Raw genomic sequence first — 22,676 nt, forward strand, 5'->3', positions numbered from 1 at the left:
TGCTCCCTGACGGCCTGGGGCTGTGGGCTCCCCTCTTCCTTTTCCCCTTCCTGTTCGTAAAGGTCCCCCCTGGGAGAGCACACCCAGGCCTGCGGGATCCCAGGAGTTCCTCCAGCACCGGCGCTGACACAGATCATTCAGAAACGCAGATTACGCCTGGACACGTGGATCCCTGGGAGTGGGTCTGGATCCATGATGAAGTCACAAAGGGTGACTTACTCGGAAAAACGTCATCCAAAACTCCAGCAAGTGTGAAAAAGGTTGTTCTTTCCCCAGTGGTACACACAGTATAGGGAATGAAAAAAAGACCAGAGCATTATTCAGCAAGTGGCCGTTCTCGTTATCTGTGGTTATATGGTGCTGTGGAACGCCTCTCTTTGAACATGCGGTGGGAGAAGGGGTGGGGCCAAGCACTGAGCCACATGAAGGCACCTGTGCGGTCAACCTTCTGGAACTCATTTGTGACTTTACGAAACCTTTTTCAGAAGTGCTAGCCAACCAGTTGAGCAAGTTCTCTCTCGCTCTCATAGTTAAAGAAGCAGGCACTAAGGGCCCTTTTAAGGATATGCCTAACGAGAAGGACAAAATTTCTCATTTATCAGAAAAGCAGTTAAATTAAGATCCACACACCCATACATTTTTGCTCCAAAATGGTAGCATTAAACCCATGACCAAGAATCTTGTTTTTCTTTTACTTAATATTTCTAATTTATTTTCATTTTACCATAAAAATGCTGAATTAGGCTTAAAATACATTTGAAGCCCAATCCCAGCATGCCTTGAGCAATACGATTCTTTTTTTCTCCTTTGAATACACTGCTGCAGGTTAAACACTACAAACGTGTTTCCTAGTCCACTAGCATTTGAAAAACTCACATTACAACACCCGCTGCACGACCAGTCGGTCAAGTTTTACTAGATGTGTGATTTTTAATAAATAAAAAATATAAATATCTGAACTTGGAACACTGAACCTACAGATTTCGCCTGTGAAAGTTATAGATCTATTCTGAAAGAAACTTTGATCTAAGCCCCCCAAAAAACATGCATTACCAGGGTAGTTCAAGACATGTGTCAACCAGTAGTATACACAGTCCTCTGAAAAGGAGAAACAGACAGAGACCAGACCTCACTGTGTAGAGTGTATTTGAGAAGGGTTTGGTGATACACTGTGCGAAATATTCGGCAAAAGTACACAAGAGCTTATTCTGCATACTAGCAGTCCAGGGAGGAGCCAGTTTCTTGCCCTGCCGCTGGTTTTTAGGTTTAAGGTTTCATTATGTTATTGATTGCAGCTGGCACATGGAACCAAAAAATGGCATAACTGTGAGAACATCTCACAGAAAAAGGAATGTCTCACGCTGAAAAAAAAACCAAAAAAAACAAAAAAACATCTCCTGAAAGAGTCATATGATGATTTAAAAAAACAACCACTAAAACACAGACTGCTTTGGCATAACCATGTGCCAAAAATATAAATTTTTGCTTTGATGAATATACATTTATACATTCCATTTGAGAAGTTCATGATTGCTCTCAAAGTTGAGCTGCCCCCTCTGTAGTGATAACCATACAATTCATATATTTAACAACACAACCACAACACACACACACACACACATACCATACAGCAGATCCAAGATACTAATATCCTGATACTAATACCCAACCTGTACTAAAATATAGTACAAAACTATAACTTACAATATTTTTCAAATGGTATGAGTACATGTGTAATGAGAAATTAAAAACCTTAAAAAAAAAAAAAAAAAAAAGATGAAAAATTAAAAGCAAAATGTCTACAAGGATCAAGATAACCCAACTACATGTTTTTGGCCAAGGACTCTTTAAATCCAATCAGAGATGAAAAAGGGAGAGCGAGAGCCCCTTTCTGGATTCAGACTCTGGTAAGCGCCTTTAGTACCTTGTGCTTATTGTCTGGAAACCCTCTGTGAAGAGTTTAAGGCAACATGGACAGTAAAACACTAAATAAATACATGGATCAAAAGACTGTGATGTAGAGTTGGACACTTGGAGAGGGATTGTCTGAGCTTCAGTGAAAGTCACTTATGAAGAAGGAACCATTTAATAGTGTTGCACTTGGCTGGATTCAAAGACTCATTTTCTGTGCATTTCAGATGACGAGCAGTTTAACCTTGAAAACAGGCCGCATAGAAAGGAAGACAAATGACAATGCTCTGGACAAAGCCAGTGAAGAGACTTCACTGCACGCCGCTCAAGAGATGATCTTATAAGACAGGAGTGCACCAAGAAAACAAAAACAAATAACCCAGTGCTCTGACAAAACTAAAAGCCTCATGGGGCTTCCTTGACTATTGTATCCTGAATTTAAAACAAACAAACAAACAAAAAAAAAGTTGGTTTTAAATGAACATTTAATGTTGAAGATGCTAATCTCTCCAACGGCACAGATAATAGCAGAGAGAAGTGTAGTCAGTCAGTCCTCAGGGAGAGAGTTGCTCGATATGGCAGTGGGCTTCACAGTATTGAGTGTGTGGGTGGGGCCTGTGAAGATCATGGGGTGGGGCTAACACCAGTCAGCTATGTAGTCAAAGTCCTTGAAAAGCTCCTGCTCTCTGTCTGTCAGTAACCTAGGCTCCCGGGGCGGGGTCAGTATCGGAGCTTCCGAGGTAAACTCTTCGTCGAAGTTACTGACGTCATCGCAACCTTTGAGGGTTGGCACAAACGGAGGGCGAATTTTCTTGGCCAGCAATGCAGCCCAGTCCAAGTTCTGAGAGAGGAAGTCAGAAAACACAGGAGGAATGAGAACGGTACTGCTATAGACCAAACAACACACATTCATCACCTAGTTTATAAGAAACCCCGACCATTCATATATTTGTTTGGCCATTGTAAATAAAAAAACAAAACAAAGAAACGTGAGGTCAAAAGGTGAGCGAACGCTCAAACAGGAAGCCGGGCGGTGAGAGGGCGCGTACTCTGAAAAATGGATGCTTCTTCACTTCCTCTGCATCTCTCTCCCCTGCACCAAGACGTCGCTCGGGGTTTCTTCTCAACAGCTGTGCACACACACGAACACGCCAGAGTGTAAAGACGCTCACGAGATAACTGCACACAACGCAACCATTCCCAAGGAACACCCACCCCCCCAAACACAAAACTAAGTTCAGATCATGGCTCAAAAACCATACCTGTCTCATTATGGAGATAGCCTCAGTGGAGAGAAACTGTGGATAACGGACTTCATCGTTGACTATACTGTCAAACACCTCCTCTTCATCATCACCTGTGAAGGGCGACTGCAGAGACAGAGAACACGTTGACTGTGCCCTCAGGCGCCCAGCTTTGCTCCGACGTACTAATGCCAGCTCAGCTACAGGCTCCTGGGGGGGACGTGGGGGCCAAATCTCACCTCTCCCACCAGCATCTCAAAGATGAGCACGCCCAGCTCCCACCAGTCCACCGCGCGGGTGTACGAGGTCTCCGTCAGGATCTCAGGGGCCAGGAACTCCGGAGTGCCGCAGAAAGTGCTGGTATGGTCTTGAAATCCCATTCCTGAACGCAAAGAGAAAAAAGAAACGCATCGAATCTGCCCTTAAATTTAAACCATTTAAACTCATTACAAAATGTTTGAAACCTTGATGAGCTTCAACATTTTAAACGTAATTTTTCACTCCATTAGTGTGAAAGTACACATTTTCATCGTCGCAGTAACTGCACATTTAAGGTGTGAGACTTGGTGCGCGGGTAATATAGAGGGCGGATCACACACACCGTCTTTGCAGAGACCAAAGTCGGCGATCTTTACGAATCCTTCAGAGTCCAGCAACAGGTTATCCAGCTTCAAGTCCCTGGAGGAGAGAAACAAATGTGAACTGCATAAAAGGAGGCAGCGGTAGCTCAGTGGTTAAGGTACACGACTCGTCATCGGTAGGTTGCCAGTTCAAGCCCCACCGCTGCCAAGCTGCCACTGTTGGGCCCCTTAGCAAGACCCTTAACCCTCAATTGCTCAAATTGTACTCAGTCATAATTATAAGTCGCTTTGGATAAAACCATCCGGTAAATGTATATAAAAGGTTAGAACATCCGAGTATGAAGTTTTCATAACTGGAACGTACCTGTACACAATTTTGTGCTCATGCAGGAACTGCAGGCCTAGAACCACGCAGCCTGCGTAGAAGCTGCAGAGAAAGGGAGGAGAGTGTGTGAGCGTGGAGAGGGTGAGGGGGTCTGAGAGGAAATGAGGGCGATCGCTCACACTCCGCGTGGCTCCGAGAACACGTCAGTGTGGATGTGCATCATCAGGTCGCCCCCGGCGGCGTACTCCATCACGAAGCACACGTGCTCCTGGGTCTGGAAGCAGGCAAACAGGTTCACCAGGAAAGGGTGCCTCGCGCTGTTCACCGTCTCGAAGATCCTCTTCTCGCACATGACGCTGCAGGCACAAGCACTCGCGGTTAGGACGCTGAATTGACGTCTCTCTCTCTCTCAGACACACACTCCAGCAGTGTCCAGTCTTAGCTGGACTGGTTTGAGCAATGAGGTGGGCAGGTTAAACAACGCGGAATTAAGCCATGCTCCTGTTGGGATTGCCCAGGCCTGTGCAGAGAACACCGGAGGTTTGCGATGTGCCCACCAGCGGCAGGAACAATGCCGCCTCCTGCATGCTTTTACCAACCACGTGGCAGCATTCACATGGTCCCTAACCGGTACTACAACTATGTGAATGTCACGTGGCCACCATTAGGTGGCACTGTGATTAGCATCCCTACAGATCCTCTCATAAGCCATGCAGGCAGTCTGGTTGTGCAGGTGAGTGAGCCAAAACGACCGGGCCTGCGCAAGATCACACAGACACACAAAGCCGTGAACACATTCTCCGATTGGCCATGCTTACCCGTCCATGTCATCTCGAGCCACTATATCCCCCTTTTTCAAGGCTTTGATGGCGAACATTTCCCCAGTACTCTTGTACTCAGCCAGTAAGACCTGTTGAATTATTGAGGAGATGAATGACGTTGAGGTGAACCGTGTTTCTGTCTCGAGCCAGACAAAATGCGCTCCGAACCCAGCACAAACAGAGTGTACCTTTCCAAAGTGTCCGCGACCCAGGACCGCCGCACATCTAAAGTCTGCGAGAGTGAACTGGCTGTCCTGCTCCTCCCTGCAAGGAACGCGAATGCAGTTAAGGACAATATAAAACCCCAAGACTGCTAAAACTCAACATTCGCTTCCTTCTGGGAATAAGGATTTGGAGGGTATCCTGGGGGCTCTTGGGAATGTCACCTTGTTCCCGTTGTCTGTTGGTTCGTCAGTGCCAGCTCAGGCTGCTGGCCATCGTTTTCCACCTGGGAATCGTAGTCCGGCTTGAGCGTGGAACTGTTGCGACTGTCGTTCAGAAAGTCGAAGGTGGCCAACGCATCCTGCGGGTGAGAGGAACGCTAGTGCAGGACCGGGACGGCCCCGGCACGAGCGAGGGGGAAGGCAGTGGTCGTAACCATGCCCCAAAGTTGATCCGAACGAGCGTGCTTGGAACAGAAGACGACGGCCTAATGGAATGTAGCGTACCTGAACCTCCTTCCCTTCTGGGACTTTGTCCTGCATCACGGGTTCCTCTTCTTCCTCCAGCTCCGCAGTGCGGGCGTGCCGGGTGGCAGGAGGGGAGGCCGTCTTGTCAAAGTTTAATTTGGTCACGGTCGGGTCCCTGAGGGAAAAGGGTCAGGGGTCAACGCACTGTCGACAACATTGCAGGTTCTTTTGACAGGCCTGACCGCAGCCATTTTTGGGCCAAATCAGGCTCCCACGCGAGGATCTGCGCACAGATAACGCAGGAACCCGTGCGTCACATGAACAAACACTTAGCCAGTACTCGTTATACCTCACACAACACTAACTGAGACATTTTAAGACTGGTTAGGCGCTGTTTGTTCAAGATAAGAGGGTAAGTTTGACTCAGATGTGGGTTGTACTGAGATAGCGAGGAGTTGATCCCTGTGTTGTAAGAGCATTTCAAGGTGAGAGTCAAAATGTTTTTGTTTGTTCAAGAACGTGTTGAGAGACGTCTGCACGTGAGAGCGTGTGCATTAAAGCAGGCAAACAAAGATCACGTCGGTTTAAAACTTATGTGATTCAATTTCACTAGCAGTCAACATGTCTACTTATTTTAAAGTGCATGTCTACTCATTGGCTCATCAACAAATGAGAGATCAATGAGAGATCATATTTTATTTTCTATTGATTCATTTTCTATCTTTATTGTTAACTTGTCACTGGACCGCAGGGTGACGTTTTGTTAACCTGTTATTCTGAGCTTTCTTCAAGCTTTCGTGAACAGCCCTGTGGGCACGGGCACCAGGGTGGAGCAGGGCCGATCTGGGTGAGAACCGCGCTACCAACGAGTACAAATCACTGCAGTTGCCAAGTTAAACTGAACTGCAGTGCACACATGATTTGAGCAAGACGGTCTGAAGCAGTGTTTGTGCGTGCGTGCGTGCAGGCGTGTGTAGATACCTGGACAAGTCCGGGTGACCATGAGGGCCGGACTCGGGGTTCAGTGCTGAGCCCAGCTCCGCCACAGGTGGACTGAAGGAGTTGTTGACGGAGGGGATGGCTCTTCTCACCAAGCGGCCCCACGTGGCGATATTGATGTTCATCTGGGGGGCACGCAGGAATGTTTTACCTGCAGAGTTTGGAGGAGGCAGCAAGAGGGAAAAAAAACCCGTCACACGGCACCAGACTGGCTGCGGAAGACCAGGGAGGGTCAAAGGTCATTACACCCGAGAGGCCACTAAAAAGACTGAGTGATTGTGACAAACTGTTGAACGACCACAGCATTGGTTAGCTAATCTAATCTAATCTGTCTAAATGGAGTTAACTTGTAACATTAAAAGAGACAGCCATTTTTAAACCAAGGATGACTTTTTTCGAGAGAGGCCAGTCGTACCAAAGTTAGCTCTCTGAGAAGGGAGCCGGTCTGGACCCGTCCCTCACAGAGACCCGCTTGGGTCCTGATGAGCATACCTTGCTGTTTTGAGAAGATTTTCTTTTGTCTTTGTAGCTTTGGTCGTCTCTCAATAACAGGATTGAAAAATGTAACCTGGGTAGGCAAACAAGCAAAGAAACAATTCGATAAAATCAGAATGCCACAGCTATTGTGCCTTACATGAGGCAATGGGGTGTGTGTGTGTTTGTGTGCGTGCGTGTGCGTGTATGCGTGTGTATGTGTGTGCATGTTTCACACATGACTGCACCTCTGCAAACAGTGTTCCTTGCGGTTCCAGGTAGAGGCACATGCCATGGCGCTCGTTGTCCAGAAAGTCTTCTAGACGCAGGAACTTCACAGCACACAGAGAACGCCAGTCCCTCCAGTACACGGCCATCTCTAACTCACGAGACTATACAGGACACGGGGAGGGAGTACAGGGTGCAGGACGCAGGATGTGACTCAATAAAACTTCAGGACTCACAAATGACATAAAACACGGCAAACACGAACGAGAAATAAAGATCTGGCCTGACTGTGCAAAAATCGTGTGTTTTTTGGTTCACGTGATAGCAATAAAACAAGTCCGTCATGAGCAGTAACGGGACACAAGTCCTTCGTGAGCAGTAACAGGACATCAGTCCTAGTATTCCAAGCCTGCTATACGTTTTCAGAAGGCAGAGCTAGAAGGGGTCTCACTGCTGCCTGTCTGCCCGCCTGCCTGACAACAGACCTGTGGCCCCATCCCTTCTGGCTAAAGCCAAATCTGACCCCTCCAACTGTCTATTGCCTTCGTGGTTAATCTCATTAACATTACCATGTATAAAGATGAACTGCCTGCATTTTTATGGAACCTCAACGGGTTGACTATACAGGCCCCTTTTACAATCCTGTTGGAACTAACCGATGATGTTGGAACTTAACTGATGACACCGCCCGCACATTAAACGCGGAGCTTGCGGTTGTGGTTGCACACAGACTGGACCAGGACCTTCTGTTAGCTGAACAAAGGGGTGTGTGCCGTGCGCCCAACACCTCATACTGTTCTTATATACTGTCTCTGATATTAGTATGAGAAATTCAGTCATGCCCCGAGTCATTGCTGACATTTCCTGTTTCAACGTGTTCTCTGGCTTGTGGTAAGAATGGGGATCACACCATCACTGAAAATGTGTCTGTTTTGTTCTACTAAGAACAATTATAATAGGTCCCTGTGTGTAAACGTGCCCCTGTGTATCTGATCCACTCTTTGCTAATCAGTAACCCAGAGAGAGAATTCTCTGTGGCATCTATGGTGGGCAGGTCAGGAATTTCCCCCACAGGTCATGCGTTTTCGTCTGACACGGGAGGGAATTTACCTTCTATCGTTATTCTAATAGAGGGCATTGTCCTTAGAATAAAATCACTCCGTTAGTCTTGGATGAAGACTATTGTGCTTTTTATTGGCATGGACTGCCCATGTCCCCCTAATCTGACGATCCAGTACTTCGTGTTCCCTCTGCTCCCTGACCTCACGCAGTATTCCGTCATTGTAAGATTTCCCAAGACTTTATGATAAGCAGGTGCAGTGGGTCAATCTCCAGCTACTCATCTCCCATCAGACCCCTCAATCTCCAACACCCCCACACACACACACACACACACACACACACACACACACCCTCTCTGCTTTCTCCTCCCTGCACCAATTCTCTCCTCCTCAGACACATTTACGGCTTTTAATCCAAAGCGATTTACAATTATGACCGAATACAACCTTAACTGAGCAATTGAGGGTTAAGGGTCTTGCTCAGGGGCCCAACAGTGGCAACGTGCTGGCAGTGGGTCTTGAACTGGCAACCTTTTGATTACTAGTCAAGTACCTCAACCACTGAGATATACACCTCAAGCTTCCTGTTGCTGCTAACGAACCAGAGCTCCTCTGACTATAGTGGACCCTGAGCTCTTGATCTGGGCTCGCTCTCCGACCTCAAACCTTACACACACAGCCTTTCCTCTCCTGTGTCATGTGTTACATTAGACCACAGCCCCCAAAATAAGGAAAAACAGCATAAATGCAAGCTTTGTTTGCGGATGATGTCAGTCAGGGATCGGTCGAGTGAAGTCACTGAACTGACATTGTTCTCTTCAAAGGGTTATTAACCGGCGTGCAAGCAGTGGGTCAGTCACCTTGCGATTCTTGAAATTCCATGCTGAGTGGTTTATGTAAGTGTGACTAAACAGTGCTAACAACAGTGCAAACCACCAGAGGGGTGGATGTCAGTCACAAAGTCACAGTGGGATACTCTTTTCCTGAAAACTCTGCCAGATCTGGGATTTGTAGTCTTAACTATGGTAGTTCTTGTGGTAGAGGGGAGGTGCTACAGGAGGGATGCCAAGCAAGCATTTGTGTGTGAACAAGGGTGTTTACTATGTTTTGAGGGGATTAAGAACATGTAGCCAAAGACCGTGTGTGTGTGTGTGTGTGTGTGTGTGTGTGTGCTGTTTTTCTTACCCGGTCAAGCTCCAGAGTGAACTTCTGGTCCCAGCACTGGTTGCTGACAGGCTTCCAGCTGGTCTGGCCCACCACCATGTTGTCCAGTTTCAGAACAGTGCTGATCTCATCTGCTGGTGCAACATTGCAACATCACACCTCTCAGTTAGCGTTATCTCGCCATGACGACAGGGCCATGCCGTTAACAGTATCTAAGACCTCAAGGGTGAAACAGGAGCTCCCGTAGCCCTGCTGCAGTCAGGGACATAACCGACCATAAGGAAACACCCCAAAAGGACAACTTGTTTTCACAATGCCCCCATTAAAAACCAGGACCTCGTTTGAAGAGAATTGTGACTAGCAACTGTTACATAAGGTGCAAACAACTAACAGCACAAATGCAAACCTTGTCTTTTCAACGTTTCAGCGGTGAGCGAGGCGTCAGGAATGCGCCCAGGGCACTCAGCCCTTCCGCACAGATTCCAAACCAACATTTCAGCACCTTCTTTGATTCTGAAACGGCAGAAAGGTGAACACACTCAACTGGACAGCTCGTCGGCTTTCAGGAGGTTCCTGCTGCCGCCCGATTTGTTCTTGGTCGAGCGGCTCATGAAGGAAGAGCGTGTCTCGCTGGGGCTGCAGCAGGGCAGGGACACGGGTATCCCTTTGGATCGGCCCGGAACGTTCTCCAGCAAGTCCTGACAGCCCATGAGGCTCACCTCTAACGTTCCTGCACACCACACACACACACGGACACACACACACAGACAGTGAAATCTGCATTACCAAACAAAAAGGCAAAACAAATAACCCAACTATAACATATACTACATAACAGGAAATATACTTGGTCATCAACAAATGAATGCATAATGATGCAAGATATAGCCGCAGAGCTCTACAGCCTATCAGAGCAAAGGGGTGTTCCAGAGGAAGGAGTAAAGTAGTGGGAAGACAGCTCATCACCTCGCTGTACTCCAGACTGACTTACAGCTGCCTTACTGTGCCTCAGTCTGCCACCCTGTTACTGTGCCAGCTGAAGGCACACATGAACACACTGGAACCCCCATGCAAACGCATTAGCCGAGACACGGTGGCATGCGTGAAATACCAACCATCGCGGGGTTTATGTGGATTTAAGCGTGCAAAAACCCACCCGCTCTTACAGAACCACGAGCAGACCGGCGCAAGAGAAGCCAGCAGGCTGCGTGCGTGCGTGCTTACCCGTGAGGGCGGCGGGCTTGGCCACGGTGCTGTACTGGTTGTGGGAGGAGATGATGCTCAGGCGCAGGCTCAGAGGAGGTGAGGCCGCCATGGCCAACTCCTCGGAGATGACGCTGGCCTTCGGGTGGTTCTGGGGCAGCTCCCTCAGCCTCCGCTCCAGGGAGTAGCGCAGCAGGTCCAGCTTCTGACTCGACTCGTTCAGGCGCGCCTGAGCCTGGAGATGCACTCTCATCAGCACCACGTCCTGCTCAACCCCACGGGCTACTTTAACCCACTGCACTCCATCAGTGGCATTAGACATTTCTTTTTATTTTGCAATTAGATCTAACAAGATGAGCTCTTAATTAGCGAGATAAGCTGAATCTTAAGACTACTGAGATAAGGTTTCTATTGTCCTGTTCTCTTACATCAGTGTATAATTAAGTTGGAAGTGCTTTGTACAAAACATAGACCTATGAGCTATCTGGGTCAGACAGGCATAAAACTTGGCTGCAGCATTCAGTGTCCTGCCTGAGACAGGACAGCCTACGTCAACAGGATGTGGACTACGACAGCCAGACACTATAACGGAGCCGTTGCAGCGTCTGGCTCCCATTTCCCACCGAGCTGCTGGCAGCGTTAGAGCACCGGTGACAGTTCCCACGGCCTTGTGCCCAAAACATCCTCCTTCACTGTTCCGAGCCTCTCTTCCCATTCCCTGGCCGCTCATGCTCCAAGGATCGTCTGAACACATCCTTTAGCAGAGTTCCACTGAGATTTCCTTACTCCATCCCTCCCTATGGGAAGCGTGACGCTGTCGTGGCCGTGTTGGAGGGGACGCACCTCTAAAAGGGCTTTCTTCTCAGCCACCTTCCCCGAGCCCAGGAGCTTCATCACGTTCCTGGCGCCCGCCGCCACCGCCAGCTCGATCCGGAAGTGATGCCGCAGTTCCTCAAGCCGCAGGTCCAGCGGGCTGACCAGGGACTTGTTCGCAGACACTGAAAGGTTAGAGTTCACTTCACGTTAGCTTCAGCTGTGCGCTAACTAGGATGAAAGCAACCTGGAGAACGGAGGGCCACACAAGAGTGACACCCACCATCGCTGTTCTCGTAGCTCGTCTCGTTGGCCTGGCTAGCTTTGAGGATCTGCATCCTAATGAACTCTATCTTCGTCTTGCTGTCCTGCAGCATTTGCTGTGCAGTGGCGAGCAGCTTGCGGTCCTGGAGAACGAGAGAACAACAAACTGTCAAAAAAAAGACTCGGATGAACCGCTTTGTGTGCACGGCCGTCCTTGTGCCAGCGCCTGTGGATGAAACCAGGACAAAGTTCTTTAAAAGTTTGAAAGCCTCATCCTCTCACAAACCATGAGAAGAGAGAATCATCATGTCATTTGAAGCTTTACTATAAAGGAGAGACATCTGACTGGTTCTTAGCTTGCTGTTCATGCGCTCACTACAGTGCCGTGTTTACTTCTCACACCGTGCACGTCCGGTGTGTGTGTAAATATAACCGAAGCCTATGGTGGACTGGTCTTTTTTGGGAGTACTGCTCCATTCAGACGCTGAGGTCACCTCGGAGCCCCTTCCTGGAGGAGGTGTTGTCCACTTCCACAGGAAGTCCGCCGCACGGCCCCGATTTCAGTGCAACGCGCGCGCCAGGCAAATGTTTGCACCCACCCTCTGAAAGATGCTTCGTAAACAGATCTCAAAGACACTCACAGGACACTAATATTTTCAATGTAATTTTTCCTTACTACTAAGGAACAACAGCTAAACAACTTGTACGATATATCAGAACCCATTTGGCAATCAATCAATCTGCTCAAATAAGACTACGCAGACACTCTGCATGAAGACCAACAGCAGGTGACACTGAACTTTATACAGACAATATTCTGCAAGTGCAGATGCGCCATAAATCAGTTTCTAATCATTCTTACAATACTGGCCTGATATTACAGAAGGCTGGACCAGCACCAAGGTCCGGTAACCTGAACCGCGAAGATGGTTACAGTCATCAGAACCAAACCCAAAATGCTGCTGTTATCTCTGCTTTCCTAAGAACACCTCTTAAATTCTGGCATGCAAGAGTCACATGTATGTGTGAAAATGCTAAATGTCCCAAGACACACACACACACACACACACACACACACACACAAACACACACACACACACACACACACACACACAGTGAGCATTTTGTAGCAAGCTTCCAAGCCACACACGCCAAGGTGGCTACACCGCAGTCCGTTCAAACTACCCCAGTTTCAGGGCATAGTGCGGATGTGTGATTGGTTGGTGTGTAGGGCTGCACGACAGAACTATACTGCATATTACATGTGGTGATTACGTCACCACACATCTTTTCCACTGTAGGGCCAAACAGTTACTAGGGTCATGCAAGGCCATCGCGTGCTCTCCCGGTCTCCCGAGGCTGGTTATGGTTTCTTTTTCCACAAGTGTTGTGCTGGAAATCAGGGCCAGGAACTATTTGTGGAAGCGACGGGTCTCTCATCAAAATTATGTGACAGTTGTTGTTGCTAAACAATTCCGGTCTTTGCATGTGTCAGAGCAGATGGATCGTTTAGACTGTTTTAAGTGGGTTTTTTTGGGTTTTTTTTTTTTAAGTGCACAACAGAGCACAGGACATTATTGAGATGCTCAGCAGTGATGACAAGAAACCTCAGTTTGTGCAGAACCATCTGTGAATTTCTACGGCATTAAGCCGCCTTACCCGAACGGCTCTGTGCCTCTGAGCACGGTTAGCTGACTCTGCCTAGAAAGTTCTGCAAACGTTCCATTCCAAAACACGTTTGTGTGGAGATGCGTCTGGAACGGTTGCTGTAAGTACTCTCAACCGTTCAGCTCTACAGTGGAAAAAGAGGCTGCTGTAACTGCAATCTGCCTTGCTGTTGAGACATTGAGTTGTCCTGGTTGAGACTGTTCCAGAGTCCCAGTACTAAAGACACTTTATATTGAACTTCCTCAAAAAAAAAGCAGAAGTAAACAATTTCAAAACAGCCAATATGAACATGTGCATAATAGCCAACTAGTGAACCACTAGTCACTAATCATTCCTTACTCCACATTATTGGATATTCTCACATCCGTTTTCGTTTAATTGGCTGGAACTTGGACACAAGCACTCCGAGATCAAAGACCTCATCATTGCTGACACAGCCCTGGTCAAGGAGGATCTTGACCAGTTCAGTCTCACCCTTTTTTCACTTCGTCTTTGTACCGCACCTTCGGTGTTCTGGCCTAAAATGGCAAGCAAGTAAAACTTCACACCATTAAAAAAAAATCACTCCTGAGCAATGCATGAGTGAGACGTGTTTGTTTCGCCATCGGAGGGCGGTTCGGAAGCAGACTTACCTTGTACGTGCCGTTGGAGTACATCTGGATCATGTTCAAGGCTCCCTGTTTGACTTTGAGCTCGATGTCGTTCTGCTTCTTCAGAGCCGCCAGCCGGCTGCTGCTGGCGGTGGCGTGAGCCTTGCAGTTGGGGGTGTCGGGGGTCCGGGGGGACTCAGAAACTAAACCAAAAAACACAAACGTTAAGGCCCTCAGCACACCACTGGAAGAAGGAGCACGAGACTCAAACCCGTTGTGCCGCACGGTTCTTGGCTTATATAAAAGGATGCTGGAAAAATGTCTGTAGCCCTTGAAAACTGAACAATAGAAAATTTGCCAAGGAACATAAACCCCGAGGGCCAGATTTCCACACTGTGATTAAGCTCAGTGTTAGAACGGAAAGTGTTTAGAAATGGAGAATGGTCAGTGAGCGGAGCATAGACTTAATGATGAAACAACATGGTGGAATATATAGACGGATCACCACTGAAGAGATTGGAGGAGTTCTCAAGTGCACGACTCCAAGAGTGCAACAAAATGTAACCATGACTACAGACTGGAAACAAGTTCTAAATAATTTATTTCTGATGCGCACTTTTCATTCGGCTCAGGGTTTTCCTTGCCCATTTTTTGACCACTAAAAAAAAAAAAAAAAAAAAAAAAAAGACAGAAGAAGGAAGTGCCGGTCTTTGAACGCAAGCGCCGATCTTTGAACAGCACATTTTCCATTTGTTAAGTTTCACACGGGTCAAGAAAGGACACTGAATTTTTAAGGAAGTGAGAGTGTTATCAGTACAAGGTATTTCTGTTTCCATTAAAGTGTAAAGGCATAAACAGGCTCAGTGAAATCTATGAAACTCTCCCATGTATCAGAGTCAATAAATCAAATCACCACTCAAAACAAATCACATCAGTTCTGTTAAAATGAGCAGCCTTTTTAAACAATTATTTGCCAGATCTACTAATATAAAAGTGTCAAAACATTAAGCTACACTATCCTATAGGCCACAGTTCTCACACTTTCTAAACAGTAGATGCCCAAGTAACATATTTAGTGATACGGACCGATATTAAACGGTATTTACATTTTCAGCATTCTAAGCTTGAACCACGGTTTGTTAGCCTCAGTATACAAGACTGGAACTGGACCCATCAGCCCGACTATCTGAGATTATCTGAAAGCACCATCTCAAAAATGTAAACACTTAACAATTTCCTTTCTTTGATCTCCGTGGTGACACGGAGCATGGCAAGGAAAAGAGAAAACGAAAATCACGTCAGTTACAGATAACCAACGATGGCATGACTGAAACCTTCTTCATGAGCATGAGATCCGACAGGGTCGATACTGGACAGGAACAGAAGAGTAAGGGTCTATTTTCTGAGCGGCCCCAGAGAGAGAACCTGCCCTTAAATACGCCAAAATGGTAAATACACGAGTAAATATATGCAAAACGAAACAGATTTGCATATTTCTATCATTACCTGACCTGATGCCTTGGTAAATATGCAATTAGTGATGGTGCTACACTTTAATAACAAGGACAGCTGCTTGATTTGCAACAGATGGAATCAAAAACTGTGGCAGTACTTAAGAATAAATAAATAAACAAAAACAAAAATTTACATCCACTTATCCTCAGTTCTGTGAATCCCACAGGTGTTGCCCTGCACTACTTCATCGAGTCAAGCAGGATTCTCCCCAATAACAGAGAAATATGATGGAATATTCCCACCCAGCTAATGAGTCTCTCCACCACGCACACACGCGTGCACACACACACACACACACACGCACGCACGCACGCACACGCAGAGTAGGTGAGGTTCTGGGATTTGTCACTGAATTACCATCTGATTAAGATAAACCACAAGAACAAAGGATAAAGGATTTTGTGTTGCAATTAAGAGTTGCAAAATGAGCATCTGTCCCTTTTAACACGGACAGCCCTTATCTCATTACCATCATAACGAAACTTCAACATGGGATGTGTCAATGGAGAAGAGGAGATAAGCGAGCTGTACCTAAGAGTTCCTCTGGGTCCTTCACCACTATGTGAGCATTAAGCTCCTGCAGGTCCTGGTGCAACATCTGTACATTCTTGTTGGACTTCTTCAGCAAGTTGTCCACGTAGGCCAGGCTCTTCTTGTCTGTGATGACCTTGCGGAGGTTCTCCGCTCCTTCCTTGATCTTCAGCTCTTTGCGGATCTTGCGTTTGATCTGGTCCTTGATCTCGTCCAACCGCTGCTGGACCATGGCGTCCGACAGGTCCAGGTTGTGGCCGAGGCCAAGACGATCACACACCACCTGCCCGCGGGGGTCTCCCTGAGGGGTTGACACAGAGACAGTTATAACCCGTTTATAACATCCATAAGACCACAGTGCTTGTGTGTGGAATTTTATCTGTCTCAAATCTTTAATACCCCGTTAGACAGCCGCAGTTCAGTTTCTGCACAAATGAGGTGTAACATCACAAAATAATCAGAGTAACTGGAAAGCAAAGAGAAATATAGATGGGACTACTAAACACTATCCAGAGAGAGAACAAAACCCCGAACACACCTGCGCAACTCAACGAAAGGCAAAGGGACATAAAACGACCACGGGACGTTATTTATTCCATATACGGACGATTCAGAGGCAACGTGAGCTGTAACGCAAAACCCAACCCCAGCGTTCATCAAACAAAACCACTGAAAGCCATAACAACATGGTCACTGGCTGTTTGATCATAGACTCGGACTCACAAGGCTGCACAGCTTGGTCCGAGCGACCCATCGGTAAGGGATCTTGCCTCCAGACCGTTCCCAGAGAACCCAGGGCCGGGCTGCCATTTTCCATCCTTACCGAAACCCCCGTCAGTGGATTCTGAGTGGTGCCAAAACAGACATTAAAGTCCAAACAACCCGCTAATGGCTTGGGCATGCAGCTGACCAGGCTGAAGCCAAGCGCTCATGGGAAATACAGGTGTATATATACAGTCTGGTATATGACCACGTGATTAAATGCAGTTCCAGATATAAAGGACGAGAAACAAGTTATTCAGTGATTCAGATTATGAACAATGTTCGCGAGACCACCCAGACCACACCACGCTCACCAGAAAGGTCTGCGATTGGCTAGAATATTTCATAGCGCTTTCAAAAGAAACGGCTGTGGTTCTTAAAAATATTTTGGGCCAAGTAGCACTGTTCACCAAGAACACTTGATGCGCATCATTAATAACTATAATCATTTGAGATATATTACTAGAGTGGTAAAGGCCAAGAACGTCATGGTAACCATGCCTAAACCCTAGGCCTCTCTCAGCTTTCATGGCATGGTTTTCTTGAAGTGAAACCACGCTGCAAGGCCAGTGTGCTCGGAGCTCCTTCTGTAGTGTCTTTGGTGCCGATTTATAGCCTGGGCTGCTAATGCAGGGTCTGCCGTTCACTGCCTGCAGGGTGGGGCATGGACACACAGGCCACCAAGAGCAGAGTGGAACTGCTGCAAAATCAGCCCTGGCAAATCCAAAGGAGGCCCCAAACCCCAGGCTAAGCTGTATGATTTAAGCCAGAGGCGTCCTGAAATAGGACCACGTAAAGAATTCGGAGTGCCTGAAATTCTAGGCCTCTTTTTATAAGTAAGACATAAGATTAGTACACAGCACTTTGGAGTTTTTAACCACACCAAGGATGGCCAATGTGGAGATGTGAGAATAATCAGAGAACCGTGCTTAAGGCTAAATGCAGCGCTACATAACAACTATACTAAATGAAGTGCACAACAAATGCAAAAAAAGTGGTCACTAAAAACATTTCTTACCGGAACATGCACAATCCCTTCTGTGCACAAGGGTTCTTAAAACGTCTTCTCAGTCCACTAATGACAGCACCTCACACAAGAACAAGAGATGTACAAGCAAGACCCATGCAGACATTTCCACTCTAACAGCAGATGAGCTGCTCCAATCTCAACGCTGCTCGAACCCCAGTCAATCCAGGGACATCAGAATAGCATCTGAGCTAGGCTGGTCAGGAACCAGTCCTGTTAAGATTCAGAAGGAATAAGATCATGCTTAAGTGCAGGTGACAGCAGTTCTGACCTGAGTCCTAGTACACACACCACCAAGTCTCCTCTGATGATCTGAGCACTCCGCACCACACATACCAACAACCAACCAACCAACCACCATTGATGACAGAAGGAAAAGAGCAGTACTTCCATCGACCTGTGCTAAACTGTTCTGTGAAGATTGCCAGGAAGTGAGGCTTCATAACTACATAATCAAACTGGATCCACTTGGCAGATGAAAGCCATTCATTTCTCATAGGTCATGTGGGAAGAAACAGCTTGTCTGTGTGCTACATTATAAGACAGCCATAAATGTGAATAACTGGGATAGCTCACCTTTCACAGCTGTGAAACAAATACACACAATTATACCCAATTCTCAAAGGCCACAATACACAACCCCCATTATGCCTTAAAGCTGCAATCAGTAAGATTGAGAAGAGTGCAAGTTCAAATGAGTGCAACTACCAGGCCCCTTCCATTCTTTGCCATGCCTCAGCCCTGCCTCCGATCCCCTCCCCATAGAAGTGGCTGCTGTGCACGGTGGGAGATGTCAAAACCGCTGGCCAACAAACACAGAAACACATCGTTTAGACATAAAGTAATCTACAGCAATATCTATTCTGCAAAAGAACCAACACACTCATTTCAGTGCTCATATGTTTGATAACAAAACTCAAGAATAGTGTTCACGAATATTCAAGAACAGCAGTGAACCAAATATAAGTGCCTTTATCTGTGAGGGCACAGGTACGCGCAAACATCCGGACAAACACCAAACCCACTGCCTGGCCACTTCACAATGTTATTTTCAGCAACTTTCAAATAAAATCAACACTAACAAGTAGCATTGGACAGGAGGCAAACTTAGTCCAACTGTAACATCACAGTAAAATAATTAGATATGGACCACTGGCCTACTGCAGCCAGTATCATCTTAGCAGTGTGTTTCATTCAAAAATACAATCAATCAAGGAGAGGTAATTAGCTAGCAACCTGCCGAGCAAAAACTTGGCATCAGTTTGTAATCCCTTTAGGTCCCAATGCTAACATTGCTAACATTGCTCAATAGTGCGTAGGTGCTTATAGTCAACAGTAAGTCATGTTATAACATCCTGCAGGAGGTGCCGCGATCCACCAGTGTTTATTTCCACAACCCCGTTAACCAAAGCCTTGCAGATTTCAAAGTAAACAAGCGCAGGCAAGCGCGTCGTGAAAGAGATAGGGAGAGAGCGAGTGTAAGCAAAAGGTTTCGAAGCACTAGCAGGAGAACTGGCAAGCGCTTCGTTTGAGAGCAAAAAGCTCAACGTTAATGGAAAGTGTCTCTCCACGGGGAGTCTGAGAGTCAAAGACGACCTGCCGGGTGGGGCCTCCCTCCTGCCAGTCCTCTGTACGGCTCCACCCAACACCAGCACGTTGCGCAACACAGTCAATCCCACCCTGAAGATAACAGGAATCTACACGGTCTGTAAACCCTAGCCGTCAAACGACCTTTACACTGCTGCATTCTGCGCCTGAGGGACAGACCCAGGTTGTGGCACACTGTGGAGTCGCAGCGGTGGAGGGGTCACGACTGTGAAACCGGGTCAGTCACCAGCCATTCTTGTGTTCAGCGACACGGAGAGGACTGGACTGAGGGACAGGAACTTTAGGATTGGATTAGGAGCTCTAGTGCTAAAAACTCCAGACCCAGCCCATGTTCTGATGTGTGCTGTGCCATGAACAGCATGGCAGAACAGATGACTGATCTCCATCTGTCTTTGTTTCGAGTCCAAATTACAAATAAAAGAACACAATATGTATGGAAATTCCATCATTTAAATTACAGGCCATCTGAGGTAAACTGGCACAACTAATGCACCCTAAAAGATTGTCGCACAGGATGGCATATTAAAAAGTAATGTAAAATGCAGGGTAAGACACATTCAGATAAATAACATGCCCATTCCTCCAGTGCAAATGTCTCCCTGTGATGTGGGGCAGGTGTAAAAGCCATCGCTACAAATCTGAGTCACCACTCTTACTCAACAGTCCCTTACAGGTGAGTTTTATTTGTCTTTTGCTGTATGTGAAGGAATCTTTATTAACCTGTTAGTTTTGACTGCTCTGTTTTACAACATGAAGGAGACACTTTTGAAGTGCACTGTCGTTTAACTCTTGCGCAAACAGTTTTTACTGAACATGTTTATCGTAACACAATCCAGGCTTGGACATCAGTGGGATGAAGTCTCAAGATTCCTGCAGCAAGTCAGCAGCTCCTAACTGTGCCAATCCTTACGACCTTGCTAGCAGTAGGCTACTTAACCAGACCCATTCACACAGGCGTACACCAACCTCTTCTTGAGAAAAATGAATAACTTTGTCTCCCTATAAATCCCTCTCATCCCACCACGATCCATTTGTGCCAAGCTATCCTGCTACTAAGAGACTAAACAAAACAGAGGATCTCTCCCTCTGAGGAACCGAGGACATGGCCACATATAAGCGCCTCTCTGAACAAGATACCTGGCACCAAAGTCACCCACGTGCCTCTGGACACTCGGGGCCGTGCAAAGACATACCTTGGTAGGAGGAGGCCGGCACAAACGCGGCCATTACTACTGCCCTAACTAGCAAAATGACAGTAGGTTTGGATTTCACCAAAGCTCCCAATTTGCAAAACATTTAAGCTAAGGCAAAAAGGGCAATATATGCTGACAATAAAAAAACAGGCAAAACTACCAAGTAAACTGCCTTTTAGTAAGGACATTTTACAATTACTAACTGCAATCATTACCGATCATTAACATTTCACAGAACACAGGGCAAAATAGCAGTCTTGTCAGAACAGGCAAAAGAAGAGCAAAATTAAAGGGTTGGAAACAGCAGCATCCGATCCCAGAGCAGGGCATTCACGCTGAGGACAGCATTATGACCTTCATAAAGACAGGCTTCCTGGCAACAATCTCACTGCCAAGCTCCGGCAAAGCACATCCGAACAATACAACACACGAGACATTGTCCAGCAGGGCTGCACGGCTTCACAGCTTCACACTCTCCATCACAGGAAGAAAACATGAGCATACTGACGCAGGCTACTGCTAGAACAAACCAAACGGCTCAACTCTCCATTCTTTCTCCAGTTTCCTGATACTTCCCAACAGCAGTGTACAAGGGAGTTGCCAGGCCTGTGTGGTACAGGATACGCTGCTAATAATAGACTTTGACTCCAGTTTTCCTCCCTGCTCACTCCAAGAGGAGCCGCACAAGCGACTGAAGGAAACCACGGTGACAACACACCTGCAATGACACTCTCCATTAATCCGACTTTCAATCTCCCAAAACAGGATGGGAGTCTAAACTAGAACTGACTGAGGACTGCAGCCAAGCTGACTTACTCGGCAGTGAAACAGCTGTGCGTTATTAAACGCTCCATGTTTGAAACCAGACCCAAATACCACTGGAGGTTAACTATGTGGTCTAACAAGAATAAGACACGGAAGCATCAACTGTAAATGATATGACATCTTAGGCCATTTGGTTTGTATCCAGGGCTTTGTAACATTATCTCAGACCTAAGAAAAATCAGTCAGTCAGCATATGGGTGTAACAGCATCTATCTCGCTCTGTCAAAACCCTAAAGCACTTCGCGATTCCATCATCAAAAGCAATACTTACTGTATACTTGCAACTTCGTAAAAAAAAAAGGATAAGTGTCAACTGGTAGGAGGCTATGGGCTCTCCTTAAACACAACGCACTGCCGTTTTAATATGACATCTGCATATATATAAACAAACTGACAAGCTATCGACTGCAGAAGTACAAGCTGCCTTATTGAATATACCACTTCGGCAGATGGGCTGGGTTTCATGCCTAGGCCCGCTGTGCCCTCCACCGCGTAACCCTCCCGCACGAACGTGAAAAGTCGTTCTCTTGTAACAAAACCTTGTGGAAGAAGCCTTAACATCACTTTGACATTCCACACACATTTAAACCGTCCGTTCGCCTTGCTGAGGAGCGCCGCGGTAGATTTATAGAACAGAATGTCAGTTCCCTACCTGCACGGGATCGGCCATCTTGCCCCTCAACTTTAAATCAAACTCGGGACAACGAACAGGAGGCAAGTCGCACGCGAGCACGGCTCCACGAGCGCTCTCATGCCATTGGAACCATCAAGAAAACCATCGGCTCTATGACGTATCCGCTCGCATTGTGACGTCGGGATTCCAGAACGTCCATGACGGCCCCTGATTAAAGTTCGCGTTCGCGAGGTGTGAGGAACCCCACCAAAGCAAAGTGAAGCTTGATGATCTTGGTCGGGGAGCGGACTTCCTGCGCGCGGCTGCCCGCGGTGTGGTGTGGAAGAAGCTCCCGCGCTCAGCGTTACGCTGTTACTCCCTAGACTCGGATCACTTTCAGTCATGTGATCAAAAGTCCCATGCAATGGGGGACACATTTTCCCGACAGCAGTTGTCCATGCTAAAAATAGTGGCTTAGGGTTTAAACAATTCACTCCCATTCAATACGATCGTGTAGCGTGTAAATAACGTCGGAGCCAATATAATGTCTTTAACATACTTTAACAGCATACCTATTCTACTAATACGTTAATAACGGCAAAACAAATATATGGAAATGTTATTTTT

At 46.9% G+C, this 22,676-nt stretch overlaps 1 protein-coding gene across 2 annotated transcripts; it reads right to left on the minus strand.

Annotated features, from left to right (window-relative positions):
* Positions 1-1,129: 1,129 nt before the first annotated feature.
* On the minus strand, positions 1,130-22,432 carry zgc:153916 (serine/threonine-protein kinase N2). Of its 2 annotated transcripts, none has more exons than XM_027021512.2 (22): positions 22,089-22,432; positions 16,022-16,322; positions 14,018-14,178; positions 11,737-11,860; positions 11,484-11,638; positions 10,662-10,875; positions 9,982-10,167; positions 9,459-9,568; positions 7,233-7,376; positions 7,003-7,078; positions 6,493-6,661; positions 5,551-5,686; positions 5,269-5,405; positions 5,071-5,146; positions 4,880-4,971; positions 4,241-4,417; positions 4,101-4,163; positions 3,757-3,833; positions 3,395-3,537; positions 3,174-3,281; positions 2,961-3,041; positions 1,130-2,752 (listed from the first exon to the last, which is right to left on the minus strand). In XM_027021512.2, exons 1-22 carry the CDS (start codon positions 22,104-22,106, stop codon positions 2,549-2,551), a joined length of 2,952 nt encoding a protein of 983 aa, XP_026877313.2. In that variant the 5' UTR covers positions 22,107-22,432; the 3' UTR covers positions 1,130-2,548. The 2 variants fall into 2 exon arrangements, with proteins under 2 accessions (XP_026877313.2, XP_035380399.1); XM_035524506.1 differs by lacking the exon at positions 22,089-22,432 and adding an exon at positions 16,745-16,846.
* Positions 22,433-22,676: the final 244 nt, after the last annotated feature.

Source organism: Electrophorus electricus, chromosome 3, assembly GCF_013358815.1.
Source record: "Electrophorus electricus isolate fEleEle1 chromosome 3, fEleEle1.pri, whole genome shotgun sequence".
Taxonomy (NCBI): Eukaryota; Metazoa; Chordata; class Actinopteri; order Gymnotiformes; family Gymnotidae; genus Electrophorus; species Electrophorus electricus.